This window comes from Alosa pseudoharengus, unplaced genomic scaffold (assembly GCF_046254945.1).
Source record: "Alosa pseudoharengus isolate Yale_2024_CS ecotype anadromous, Long Island Sound unplaced genomic scaffold, YU_APseudo_1.1 YU_APseudo_1.1_scf_16, whole genome shotgun sequence".
In the NCBI taxonomy this organism is placed as follows: Eukaryota; Metazoa; Chordata; class Actinopteri; order Clupeiformes; family Clupeidae; genus Alosa; species Alosa pseudoharengus.
In genome coordinates, this window is record NW_027468630.1 from 36,618,674 (window position 1) to 36,632,185 (window position 13,512).

General features: G+C 42.5%; 1 protein-coding gene across 5 annotated transcripts in view; it reads right to left on the reverse strand.

Moving 5' to 3' along the window:
- Nucleotides 1-12,398, reverse strand: part of LOC143126010 (uncharacterized) — a 31,764-nt gene extending 19,366 nt beyond the window's left edge. For 2 of the 5 annotated variants that reach the window (XM_076287929.1, XM_076287925.1), the window contains exons 1-17: nucleotides 12,241-12,398; nucleotides 10,857-10,922; nucleotides 10,049-10,204; nucleotides 9,002-9,148; nucleotides 8,503-8,631; nucleotides 7,719-7,886; nucleotides 7,246-7,431; nucleotides 7,028-7,150; nucleotides 6,766-6,879; nucleotides 5,994-6,282; nucleotides 5,507-5,622; nucleotides 5,275-5,392; nucleotides 5,026-5,117; nucleotides 4,684-4,843; nucleotides 1,608-1,714; nucleotides 1,283-1,406; nucleotides 329-462 (exon numbers count right to left, since the gene is read on the reverse strand). In XM_076287929.1, coding sequence (XP_076144044.1) covers nucleotides 329-462; nucleotides 1,283-1,406; nucleotides 1,608-1,714; nucleotides 4,684-4,843; nucleotides 5,026-5,117; nucleotides 5,275-5,392; nucleotides 5,507-5,622; nucleotides 5,994-6,282; nucleotides 6,766-6,879; nucleotides 7,028-7,150; nucleotides 7,246-7,431; nucleotides 7,719-7,886; nucleotides 8,503-8,631; nucleotides 9,002-9,148; nucleotides 10,049-10,204; nucleotides 10,857-10,901 — 2,208 coding nt within the window. In that variant the 5' untranslated portion in view covers nucleotides 10,902-10,922; nucleotides 12,241-12,398. Of the gene's footprint in view, nucleotides 1-328; nucleotides 463-1,282; nucleotides 1,407-1,607; nucleotides 1,715-4,683; nucleotides 4,844-5,025; nucleotides 5,118-5,274; nucleotides 5,393-5,506; nucleotides 5,623-5,993; nucleotides 6,283-6,765; nucleotides 6,880-7,027; nucleotides 7,151-7,245; nucleotides 7,432-7,718; nucleotides 7,887-8,502; nucleotides 8,632-9,001; nucleotides 9,236-10,048; nucleotides 10,205-10,856; nucleotides 10,923-12,223 lie in introns of those variants that run through there. The other 3 variants (XM_076287927.1, XM_076287926.1, XM_076287928.1) reach the window with 3 other exon arrangements.
- Between the last annotated feature and the right edge of the window lie 1,114 nt (nucleotides 12,399-13,512).

Genomic DNA, 13,512 nt, shown 5'->3' on the forward strand with positions numbered 1-13,512 from the left:
GAAACCGCGGTACCGCGGTAATTTCTTGCTTTCCGACCGCGGTTAGAAAACATCCATACCGACCCAGCCCTATATACACATTTTTTAAATGAAATCTCTAAACAATACTAATTCATACAAAGATTGAGGACTGTAGATTAGCTTTCTCGGAGTTAGTTGATACATGCATGGTGTGTCATTGCTTCTAATTACATGGACAACAACAAGAGCATTAGCGAAAGGGAGAGCAACCATTTTCCAGGCACTATCCTTGCTTAGATGAGGACAACACGAAAAACAAAACCTTGCACATGCACTTGGACATAAAATCATCAAATACTCAACAAACCTGCAAGGACTCAATCCGAGCTTGTAGTTGCAGCCTGTCCTCTAGATCTTGACAGCGCTCCTCAAGTGCAATGATTTGTTCCTGAAGTTGATTTCTCTCCACCTCCAACTCCTCTACTACTGACCTTAAGCCATCTGTTTTGCAAGTGCACATTCAAAAACAAAACAGATATGAGCCCAATGGGATACAGCAGCGTGAGGAAAACACTGCAAAGTGGTATATTTTTCCAATACAAATATAAACAACAAACATGCAATAAATGAGCAACATGGTATACAAAAGTGCTTTGAGAGATGATTATGTTCAGAGCAATTTAAATTTGCTTAAAACATATAATAAAAAGCTTTAACAGGTCAGGTTAAGGATTCTTAGTAGAGTAGTAGTGATGTAGTCTTGATGTAGTGATAATTATCTTCAGTCATATAGATGTAGTGATATTTATTTAGAGAATAAAACACTTCTCTATGTAAACAATGTTCAGATATTATTTCTTTTTTTAACAAAAAGCAAAGATCCTTAACCTAACCCGTGACTAAGAGCCAGCACATCACATAATGATAAAATCATCAAATACTTACCGACACTTGCCTTCAGCTCACCTACACGTTTAAGACCACTCACAAGTTCAATGTGTCCGATAAAAGGATGGCAGCACACTCTACTGAACCAAAACTAGGCAGTTCAATCAGCACGCACATGCTTCAAATAAATATTCACGGTCAGTGAAATGCAAACTAAAAATATGGGTCAACCAAAGCTATGAGCGCAGTAGGTTGATGTGTTAGATACACACAAATCCATGTTTCAGATGAAACACTGTGAGGTGGTTAAGTCAACATAATATGAAACATAAAAAGAATCCAAACTATGGTGCTATGGAGGTACACAAATGGTTGGTGGCACAAACGATATGCAATGTGCATGCTAATATGAACTGTCTAGCGGGCCTCACACCTGTATTAGGGGCAGAGTACTCTGGCCACCAACCTCCCATGTTCTCTCCCTCCATAGGAGTAGTGCTGCCCGATGGACTGGTGGGATCAGAGAACGACTGCTGACCATCAAACTCCAGGTCCTCCTGCAACGATTGCAGCACAATGCATTTCTCAACGATTCATGACTCCATTCTTAGTACAAATATAACATTTTTGACATGTTTTACAGATTTGTAAAGGTCAAATGTGATTAGGGGAAACACAAGCAAGTGAGTTGATCCTTTCAACAAACGCAATTTAATCAGATAATAATGTCCTGTAAAAGGGATTCCTGCATTGCATACCTGTAAGCTGCGGGTGGCAGGGTCTCCCAGCTTCTTGACCCTCTGCTGGCGAAGCCCTCGTGCCTGGGCCAGCTCCTCCTCCAACTCCTGCTGCCGATTGGCCAGCGCTGGATCGGAGCAGCCAGGAAAGAACCAGTCATCCTCAATCAGTTTTGTGCCACAGGAAGGGGTAGGAGTAAAACATATTTAACCAGGTGGCCATGGAGGGGTTGCGTGGGACAGGGCAGGGCGGGATGGGGTTTGGAGTCGGAGAGGGAAAGGATGGAGGAGATGAGGGGACAGGAGTGGAGTCAGGGAGGAGGACAGAGGCTGAGACAACTACAGAAGACAACAGCGAAAGAAAGCAAACTGCTTTCTCTCCTATGGTACCACAGTTGACAGGAAGACAACAAACAAACAATCACAGCACAGTTTACACAATTCCATGCAGGTTTCAGTGAACAGTGGAGGGAAACAAACAAACAAAAAAAAGTGCTCATGTATGCGTTTGTCAATGAGAGTTGCCAGTGTGCGTGTGTCTAAAAAAAGTTTGCTTGTGTGAGCACAGTAAAAGCTTTAGGGTGGAAGAAGCCATGCACAATTTGGCATCACAAGTACAAGTTTATGGCGAAGACTGAGAGCATAAAACATTAGGTAGAGGGGATGTGAAGACTGTTTCTAAGAAGAATTTATGACCTGTGCTGAAACAGGCTTTTAATGGATCAAGTCTTCCATGTTGAAGCGAGGAAGTCACTGAGACACAGCCCCAGCCAACTTAGTTGCTTTTGTGTAGCAGTAGTCATTTTCGTGTTGATGATTGAACTTCAGCAGGAGGTGCAATCACAACAAGGTCAAATCAGCATTGTAATAACAACACAATTAAGCAACACAAAACACATTCCCATCTGTTTTGTGATATCAGGGAGAGGGTCTATCTGAATGCAGATGCAGGGAGAGGCCTAGCCAGGTCAAGAGTGAGGGAGGGAGTTAATGCAGAGGTGGGGTCAATGCAAGCAAGCCTTTGGTGCACTGACCAAACGGACAAAGCTTTATAAGTGGCGTGAGGCTCAAATTGCTTGCATTGAGGGAGGTGAGGGATGAAAGGCTGGTATGTGTTAAAAAACAGGAATACTAAAGCAGCCATAATCAGAGATAGGAGGAAATACAAGCAGGATTACCAAGACACCAACAAAATTAAGGTATTCAGCTACTCAATAATACAAAATAAAAGGCATTGTTGACTGTGTGACATATTTAATCCAAATATCTGTTGAAGTTCTGTCACATATTCCCATGCAAAGCTTCTACACTAATGGTAGAGGACCACATTTTAATTATTTAATGCCCCAACGCTAATTATAAAATCAGCCGATTAAAACAAATCTCATTAAATCATTTGATGACAGTGTTGGAAGGATGACTTTGCAGGAAACTCCAATGGTCCTCTAAGAAGCTCTGCATAGGTGTGACATGGTTTAAGTGGTGTTAGTATATTATATACAGTACACAGACTGAAAGTAAAAGTATGTTTCATGAAAGAGAACGTATATGAATGAGGGACAGTTTAAAGCCTCAGCCAAGACAAAGAAACAATTATCACTGCTATATTGCTAAATTATTTATTAGCCTACGTTTATGGAATTACACAGTTCAGTTTCAGATAATAAATGTTGAGCAACATTTCAATAATATTAGAAAATGTGTAATTTCTGATCAATTGACTGGGGTTACCTGCTTAGAAATTAATTCAGTGTTGCAAAATATTGCTTGACAGCAAATGCTTAGATACAACATTTTAAATGCTGAACAGAAACATGATAATTACTTGAACTAGTAATTGTCTGAACTTTTGCTAGTCAGACCAGACATGCCAAAACTAAATGACATTTCCTTGGTTCACCTGCATTTTTGATTGGAGTTTCATTTACCTACAGCTTATACCTAGTTATATCCTAGCCAGGCACTGATGTTCAGGGGCTGCTGAGTGTTAATTACGCTACTTTATTCCCACCACCAGAGGAGAAACTACCCAACTGCATGTTAAGAAATTAAGTTTTCAGGACAGGGCCTGACAAAGAAGTAGCTAGGACCAGGGTATGAGGAACAAGGGAAGAAAAAGGGGGGAGGAGAAAGGAACAAAGGACAGAAAGACAAAACGAAGGGTAAACTGCCAGCCTCTACTGCACTGCTGTGTGTTTGCCCTCAGAGAGAAAAGCATTCTGGGAAACCCACAGCAGTACAGTAGGCGGAGCTAGCTGTTTGAGACAGAGGTGTGGTGGGGGGACCTGCATGCACAAAACTGATGGGAAACTGTTCTCTGTGGCTGCGCCCATCACAAAGAGCAGGAGAAGAGGTGGAGTGGGGCTGGGGCTCGGAGCAAACGCTCGCCATGTGGATGGAGCAGGAGAAATAAAGACACAAAATAAACACAACAGAAAGGAGTCATGCTTCAATGAACAGGCAATACAAAAATATTCAGGGGAGAAAAACACTAAATGAAACAAACTGTTTTGGTTGGCTTGGACTTATGTAGGTCAGGTAGGGGAGGTATGTTTTAATCAGCACAGAAGTGGTACCATGTGCTTTACAAGAGCATTATTGGGTATCAAAAGACAAACAAACACAGTGTCCTCACAAACAATATCTAGGGATAACAGTTATCGTTTAAGTAAGTAGACAATTTGAAATCTCTTCGTCATATACAGGTAACTCTTAAGAGTTGATGATTTAGAATTGTCACTAAAGGGGCTTTGTTTGGATAATTTCCCTTTTAAAATGTTGACCAGGCCAGTCTTATTTTTACAGCCTACAACAATGACTAAAATGAGCCTGACTTGTGGAAAAACTGGGTTGATAAGCTTTTCAGCCAGAAAGCCTCCAGTATTTGCTTCACATTTCTTTAGGATGTTTGTGGAACACAAAGGACCTTTTCAAACACTATTAACAGCTGCAAGCTGCAGGTCAATGAGTGAGCGCATTCTCTTAAGTCAAGCATACCATGACGTTTCATTTTCATTCTTTTCAACTATAACCCTACCCGCCAGTGAACACAGCGCCAGCGCTGGGGGGTAAGCTCATCCCCACTGACGTTCCTTACCCTCTCTCTCCTCTTCCATGTGGCTCATCCGGAGGGCCATGGCATTCTTCTCCTCGCGGGCCTGGTCCCGCACCGCCTCCGCCTCCGTCACCATGGACACCATGTCCTGCCACTCCAGGACGTGACTCTGCAGTTCGTCCACGCTGCCAGACTCACTGGCCTGCAGGCGCCAAAGCAAAACAAACAAACAAAATCAGGGCATGTGCCAAAGCAGATGTGGCGTTTGTGGTGCTGACAATGACAGGGCCAGCTTTTGGGGCTCAGTGCCCTGAGAATAAGAGGAGGGAGAGGTTGAGACACATTCACAGTTGATGCAGTGGCAGATGGGGGGAGATCTCGGACCTGAGAGGCAGCCCTCTTGGTGACCTGCTCCAAGTCAGCCTGCATCTTCCTCTGCTGCTCCTCGTACACAACCAGCTTGGCCTCCAGCAGTTCTGCACACATCAGATGAATTAGGTCCACACAACATGAAGGCTCTCAGGCCACAACAAAAGGTCACATCAAGTTTAAACAAGAAACAGTAATTAAAGCGTAAACAATTAATACTGTGCACTGCAAAGTTATGAGTGTAGCACTGTAATGACATTTTACCGTTTTTGGCTCTAAGGTCATCATACTGATCCAGTTTGCAAAGCATCTCCTCTCTCTCTTCTTCCAGTTCGGTAACACGGCTACGGAGGACTGAAATGTCTGGGGCTGAGCTTCCAGACTGAGGAAAGATAAAACAACGACAAAGTCAAAAACATCTACACTGAGGGCAAACCAACCAATCAAACAAACAAACAAACGGATAGGTTAACACATTTTCTGTGCCACTGCTTACGTGGGCCTTCTTCAGTTCATCTTCCAGTTGTCGGATGCGATTCTTAGACCATGCTTTCATCTTCAAGAACTTTGCCTCTGACTTGCTGGCCTCCTCTGCTTTAGCTTTAACTTGGGCTACAAATCGAAAGGCACAGCAAGAAAAAGACAGGTAGTGTTACATACACACTAACGTTAATTTACACCATGATAGAATGCTGACAAAGTTGACAAAACCAACAACGCAGCGATCTCCTCATTTCACTTTCTTCCGTGATTACTTGAAAGACGAGTCAAAAAGCCCATATATTGCTGATTGCACATACACATACAACAGCTCATCAGGATTATCTATGAACTAAAGAATATATGATAAAGAATATATATAAGAGATCAATAAATATGCACAGACACATGCAACCCAAACACATGATTTAAGTGAGCCTGTGTGACAGAGCCATACATATCCTGACATTTCCAAAGCAATGATGCTGAAGTGGTGAGAGTACCTTCCAGCTCCGAGAGCCTCTGTGCTGAGCCTGTGTTCACGTGTGCATCAGAGGCCGTGACGGGGGCAGGTGGCGCTGGGCTCCTCTGGAGCTCCTGAAGCTGCCCGCGGAGAGCCTGCTCCTTCTCGGACAACTCCTGTTCGTGTTTCTCTGTGATGCGCCGCAGCTCGGACTCATGCTTCTGCATGAGGTCCCTCAGCTGAGCACGCATCACATGCTTCTCAGCCTCCAGCTTGGACTGCAGGTTGTCCCTCTCGCCCTGCAGACGTCGCATCCGCTCGGTCAGCTCCTGCACAGGGCAGACACGGAAACATGGAGAAAAAAAACAGACAGAGACTAGGTCAGGTAGATCAATGGCACACTTAACATCATGCTTTCTGAAACTCCAATTCTGTGGGTGGAGGAACTATGGCATCCACTTGAATACATTAGGCTTGCCAAATTATAGGCATTAAACATTGGTTTACCAAGAACTGGTGATCTTGGTCACTGTTGAATTTAAGTTATTTTATGAAATTCCACTGACTACAACTGTCCAAATAAAACATCTTGTTTCTCCATCTTACTAACACAAATTCATTCTGTTGATTTCAAGGAGTCAATCCATTTTAATAGAGGAAACAATTTTTCTAGTACCAGAAGCCACACATTGATTCTTGGAAGTACAATATTCCAGGAATGGATATCAGATGTGATTTGATTTGGGTATTAGATGAGGACAGTAGGGAAACTGCAAAAGAAAGGCTAAAAGCATTAGCGCAACCACACTCACCTCAATCTGCTGGTCTCTGCCATCCACCTCGCCCTGGAGGACCTCGATCACCTGAGCCTTCCCCAGCAACACCTCCTCCTTTTCATGCAGTTTCTGCTTCAAGGCCTTCAGAAGCTGCAACGGCAACCATATTTGATTAGCAATTTCACAATATAATGTGAAATACCACATACTGAAACTTGGACCAAATATCAAGGCCCAAGGTCTTCATTATAAAAGTGAATTTGATGACCTCTGGCAACATTGATACACTTCTGCTTACTTGTTCAAGATCTGCACTGGCATCTGATTTTGCTGCCAGTTTAAAGAGTTCCTGCTCGTGCTGCTGGTTCAGTTCTGCCAGCTTATTGTCCTTCTGCATTATAATGTCCTTGAAGGTTTGGATCTGAAATGACAAACACACGTGCGTTCAGATAAACTCAGCCAAGTGATGATGTGTCCTTGATCATAAGAGTCACAAAACCACACACGACGACTTACATTTTGCTTGTACATGTTCTCCTTCTCTTCGTACTGAGCTTTCTCGGTCTCCACCAGGGCCTTAAGGCTGTCGGCCTGCTCCTGGAGTAGGCTGTATCTCTCCTCTCCATCCCCCACTTTCTTAGTAAGACTCTGTACCAGCAGCTGGAGCTCCTGAGCAGAGCCACTGTCTTCTGATGACTGAACCTACAGGACACATTAGATTTGATATGTCATAGTTTATACATCTATATATATCCCTGCATCACAGCACAGCACAGATGCAACAACACACCATAGTGAAACACATCTGACTAAAAAAATGCATATGACATACTGTTTTATAATTCACATTTATTTATATATTGCTTATTGCATATAAATCATGCACTTATATATTTATTTCCCTGAATGGGATAAACTACACAGATGCATTAGCAAAACACCACAGTGACACACATCAGACTAATTTGAGGGATTTAAGGGTCTCTTGCCTTGCTGTCCTGAGTGACTGGGGCTGCTGCAGCCTGAGGGTGCTCCCCAGACACTGCCACCTGCAGGTGGACTATGTAGGCCTCTTTCTCAGCTAGTCGCCGCTCTTTCTCCACCAGCATGGCATCCATTTCAGAGCCACGCTCACGCTGGGCCTCCAGCTCTCGAGTCTGACACAACACACACACACAGTTTCATAACTATAGATAAATAGATAGATATATAGGGAAAACAATCACACACATACTACTGTGACAGACAGAAACAAGGTGATATACCAACAACAAAAATCTAGAAATCTTAAAATAGAAAAAAACAAAAAGCAAGTGAACAATGGTCAAAGAACATGGATATGGCTGCATTTCTCAAGTCACAGAAAAAGCAAGCATCACATTTCCTGAGCTCATAGGCAAAGCTTGAAAGTACACCTGGACACTAACAGCCTTGGGGTATAAGTTAAAGAGTTATCCTTCACTTTGGCTCATTCATGGATGCCTGAGCAGTCAAAACTTGACTGAGCAACAGTCCAGTAGTAACGCAAATGAGAGTGAATACTATACAGTAGATGGCACAGAATAGGATAAATGTAACATTGCATGTAACACTTTATAACTAAGATTAACCAGAACATTATTAATCTCAACATCCCTAATTATGACATTCAAAAAGACTAGCCTATGTTTTCATGGACCAAAAATGTGCAGCCCCAGAAATGTCTGAAAATGACATTAAATAGACCGTTTGAGACACCATGAAGGTGACAAATTAATTGTGAACGTGTTGTACCTTAACCCCCAGCTCCTCATGTCTTTTAGACAGCTGCTGCTCCAGCTCCTCCACTTTCTTCTTCAGCAGAAGGATCTTTCCTCGACTCGCCCCTGATGACTCAGTCTCTCCGGTCTCCCCACTGCCACTCTGCGGGAGCAGACACAAGGCTTCCTGTGACCGTGAGCAAATCTGACCTAATATAAGTCAGCAGCCATCATGTGCCTGTGACTTGACTTGACAACCAGACACACTTATACACACATAGCACTTGCAATAGCAATTGTACAATACACTTCATGGGTGGCTTTAGTTCCATACATTCATAATTCCATGGAGTCAAGTCGAAAGCTAAAAGAGAACGTCACTTTACATTCTCCATTGTGAAAACGTTTAGTCTGGGGCTAGGCTTAAACCACGTACAGGAATCCGGCCCATGAGTTTTATTTAAGCCTTGAAGGGTACCGTTTGTTTTTTGGTACTAAGAGAGCAGGCACTAGTACAAGAGTGGGATGCCTACCCGTTTCATCTGGGGTGGGGTGGCCTTGCCAGGGGTGTCGCCCCGCTGCTTCTTGAGCTCCTCCAGCTGGGAGTTGAGGGAGGTGACCTTCGCCTTGTGCTGCAGCCTCATCTTAGACAACTTGGCCTCACCAGACTCTTTCTCTGCCTGAGAGGATTAACAGATCTTTCAGTGTGTGAGGCATGGGAACCGCCAAGGAATTACATCTTCAAGACTTTCTGGCCAGCAGCACGTCTGTGTACACAACAGCACACAGCACTACAGCACAATTCTCAGAACCAGTTCACAAAAAGGCACCTTCACATTAACTACATAGCCCAATAGACTGCCCTCTACTTACAACAGACTCAAATCTCAGTATTGTGTGTTTGAACTATGATCTGGTGCTGGTTAATATTTAACAGGTAGAATGTTAACACACAGTGGGGATGTGTGGTGTCTAAGTGCACAGAGAGAACACCATTGTTCCAGATGGAGGGAGCCTCTCTGTTTGTTTAACATGTTGGTCTGACTTAATCCACTCTGGTCACTTCACACTGAGCTGTTATTGAGGGAGTTTCAACTGAGGTGTTAATATTATCACTACCAATATTAATATCATCACTATCACCATCATTATTTTCCACTAAATCACAGCATGACTATTGTTTACAAAAACAGAAGATATGCCTTACCAAGAAATATAGTAGTTATTTGTTAGCCAGTTCAATTGTTATTTATCTGTTATTTGAGTTCAGATTATTTTGTGTATCACTCGCAGCAATTTATTATTAGGCTATTATTAATTACCAATCATTTTTATCACTTCAATGACACTTGTCAAATTACAGACATTTGTTTAGCCTCTACAAAGCCTACAAAAGCTACCAATCCACCTAACTGCTTCATTCATGCACTAAACAAACTAAACATTAATGATCATCATTATCAATGATCATTATCATAATCATTATTACCAAGGTCCAAAAACTGAAACAACTGGACACATCAGGGTTTGAAGTTGTAGAATTATTGTACTATCTGTGTTCATGTACAAGAGCACACTACCTTGAGCTGCTCGTCTTTGGTGCCCAGCACTGAATCCTTCTCCCGGATGAGCTCCTTGAGCTGGGCAACCAGCTGCTGGGTCTGGGCCAGCTGCTCCGTCACCTCTGACAGTGCTGGACTTCCTCCACCAGCGCTGCCCTGAGGAGAGCCTGGGGCCTGTCACACACACACACACACACACACACACACACACACACACACACACACACACACACACACGTGAGCTACAGGGCAGATTATAATGGCAAAGAAGACGGGATTGTGCATGGCTGGTACACTTGCTGCATTGAGTTAATGTAGGCCTAGCTGAAGAACAATACTGCTAAGTACATATCTCGGACAAGAGATAACACAAAACCAAAACATGGCATTTGTGTGGCAACATAGTCAAGGTGAGAAAAGAAATGAGTGACTCAGAGGAAGCAGTGGCCGCGGGTGAGTGTAGAGCCAGGATGCCCCAGTGAAAGCTGTGATGTCAGCACTTTCCCTAAAACCCTCTTAATCTGTTCCCTCTCCTGTTCTCCATGCAGCCTTAGGCCTCATTGACTGGGGATCAGACCTCACTGAGCAACTGATCACAACAGGATAAACTAGGAGCTGTACCATGAGGGCCTAGCTATGCGTTATAAACATAACACCACAGCATGAGGGAAAATACAAAACAAAACTCATAGTAACAGCTGAATTGACAGCAAAGAATCTAAACAAGCTTTATAGATGTTGGGTTGATATCTCAGGTTGAAGGTATGGTATTCAGAACAAGGCCTGACAGTTATGAGTATGCAGTAAAAGCATTTTTGATACTTACACCCTGGGCACCTCCGCCCTCCTCTCCAGAAAACCACTTCAGCATGGTTTTGCCTTAGGTGCAGGACTGAGATGACAGAAAGAAAAACACCTTGCCATTATTAATTCAGTACAAGCACACTCAGATGGCAACAGCATTAACATTGCATTATCTATTCCAACAGTTGGATTGAGAGCATTTAGCACATGGGGTATCATTTCTGCTTAGGTTAGTTTATCAGTGAATCAGCTATCAGTCGGCCATTCCGAATCAACAACTTTCATCCTCAAGTCAACTAAGGGGGCTTCAATAAACAAACAACAAATATAACATGGCAATTGAAATGATTCAGGCTACATAATGTCACATTACGATGCACTTGGTTGGAAGAGGGGAATCAGGCTAAACTTGTTTATCTTGCTCAAATATGCATAAACTCTGGCCAATCTCAACCTAAAACTGAGGACGCATGACACAAACAACACTGTTTCTTACTACTTCCTAAACAGGGGAATCCAAGGTTGTCCAAGGAATCCAAGCCTAAGTAATTAAATTAAAATAGTAGGACTGCCAAATGCCTTCCAGTCTGAAACATGAAGACATTTTCATAGATGGATCCATGTACCATAAACCGTGCACTTACATTATCGGCTAATCGGAGACAAGGAGGACCAATAACGTTACCATCAACACCTTTCCAAATGGGAAAATCTTAAACACGTAGTCCATGACGAAGATAATATCTATGGACGAAAACAGCCCTAACATTTGACCATTCTTAACATTACTTGCTAAACTGGACAGCAACAGCTAGGAGCCAGCTAAATCTGAATGGCAGCAGAGCGGTCGGACGTGTGACGAAACATTCAAATACGTCTAGATAAGAGGCTAATGTTTGTTTGTCAAGTTAGCAGTATTAACGAAGTTGTAAGGGAATGACTACGCGAGGGGATTTACTACGCTGAAAATGAGTAAATGAGCATACAGTCGCTGGAATCTGTTTCTGTTAAATGTCATGCAAGAACAGTAGCATAGACTGCTGACTAGTTGGAAAGGTAACTCGCTAACTAATGCTCTAGATAGCGAGTAGACTACTTTTTTGTGGACAGCTAAATGTCCCGGATAAAGTTATAACGTTAGTATACGGTCGAATAAATAAATTTTTTATTTATTGACATACTATGGGGACAGCAGGGACCTTATAATCTACAAGCATATTAGTAAAGTTACACATAACTGAGCTATTAAGTCAATCATAGCCTACCGACACATAGTTAGCTTAGCGTACTAGCAGCTAGCTGACACTAGATATGTTGTTAGCTCGCTAACGTTAGTTAGCAAACCTTTTGCTATGATTGTGCAGCAAATCAACATGGCATCCGCCATACCTTAACCTTACATTTACCTTCTTCAATGACGCATGGAGATTTATCACCGTTGTTTCATATTAATTGTGGGGTAAAAGAGAAAACAAAGTCTGCGTTACATGTTTATATCAGGCTTAAAGGGCAGCGGTATCACTTTGCTCCAGCAACCACCGACCATCTTCGTCAGGTGAACAGCTTTCTCCACGCACGCGCACTGTCAGACGAATGAGCAAGTGGACCGTCAGGACAAGTATTTTCCATAGGCTGCCACATCACTACGAAATGTGATACTCAAATTTACCTTAAATTACCCCTGAAAACATACCAAAACCACTTAATTTATATTAAGTGGCCCTTCATTTGTAAAACAGGCCCTTGATTTTACCCTAAATTTCATTTTAAGGTGTGACTCCTTAATCTACATTTAAGGTGTCAAGTCAGGGGTTCCCTTTATTTGTTGTGGTTAAGGGTGCAATAAAGTCAAGTCAATTTTTTCTTCTTCTATGTTTTATCTGTGAAGCGACCTTGGGTGTCCTGAAAGGCGTTTCTTTTTAAATAAAATGTATTGTTGTTGTTGTTGTTATTGGGGGCCAAGCAGCGAAGCTGCGAGGCAACCCATAGTGATTCTGCGTATTCTTATTCTTATTATTATAACGAAACGCTCATTTGCCATTGAACCATACAGTAAAAAGTTGAGAAATTTGGCACATTGATTCGTTACGGTCATATGTTTAATTTATCAAAGTTTCAAGTCTGCACCTGGAGTGCTCTAGCGCCACCAACGTTTCAAATGTTGAATTGCATCTATGCATTTACCGTACATCACATTTTGAACATTAAGGTATATTTGGAATCCTTGGATGAGACCGAACTCAACGCAGATGTCAATTTATGGGGTAAACGTAATTGATCAGGCTGCCATATTGGATTTAATCAAAAACACCTAAAAGGCATCAAAGTTGGCAAAGTTTGTCCGATTTTCACGAAACTTGACGCAGATGATCATCAGACCATGACTCACAAATGCATTGCTTTTTGGAGCCATATTTAAAACCCGTCGCCCGTCGTGACCAATCAAGTTTGGCAGGAAGTGAAGTGATCTCAGCAAGGCTTTCGCGTATCAACACCAAACTCAGTACAGGGTCTCAGTACCCAATAAGGAGGAGGCTCAATAAATGTGATGACTTTTGACCTATAGGTGGCGCTATAATTAGCAAAATTACATTTTAGCCTGTAACGGGTCATGTGTTTGGAATTAAAGCATATTAGTGATATCTGTTAATACCTTGAGAGGTCCTTAGGCCGACACA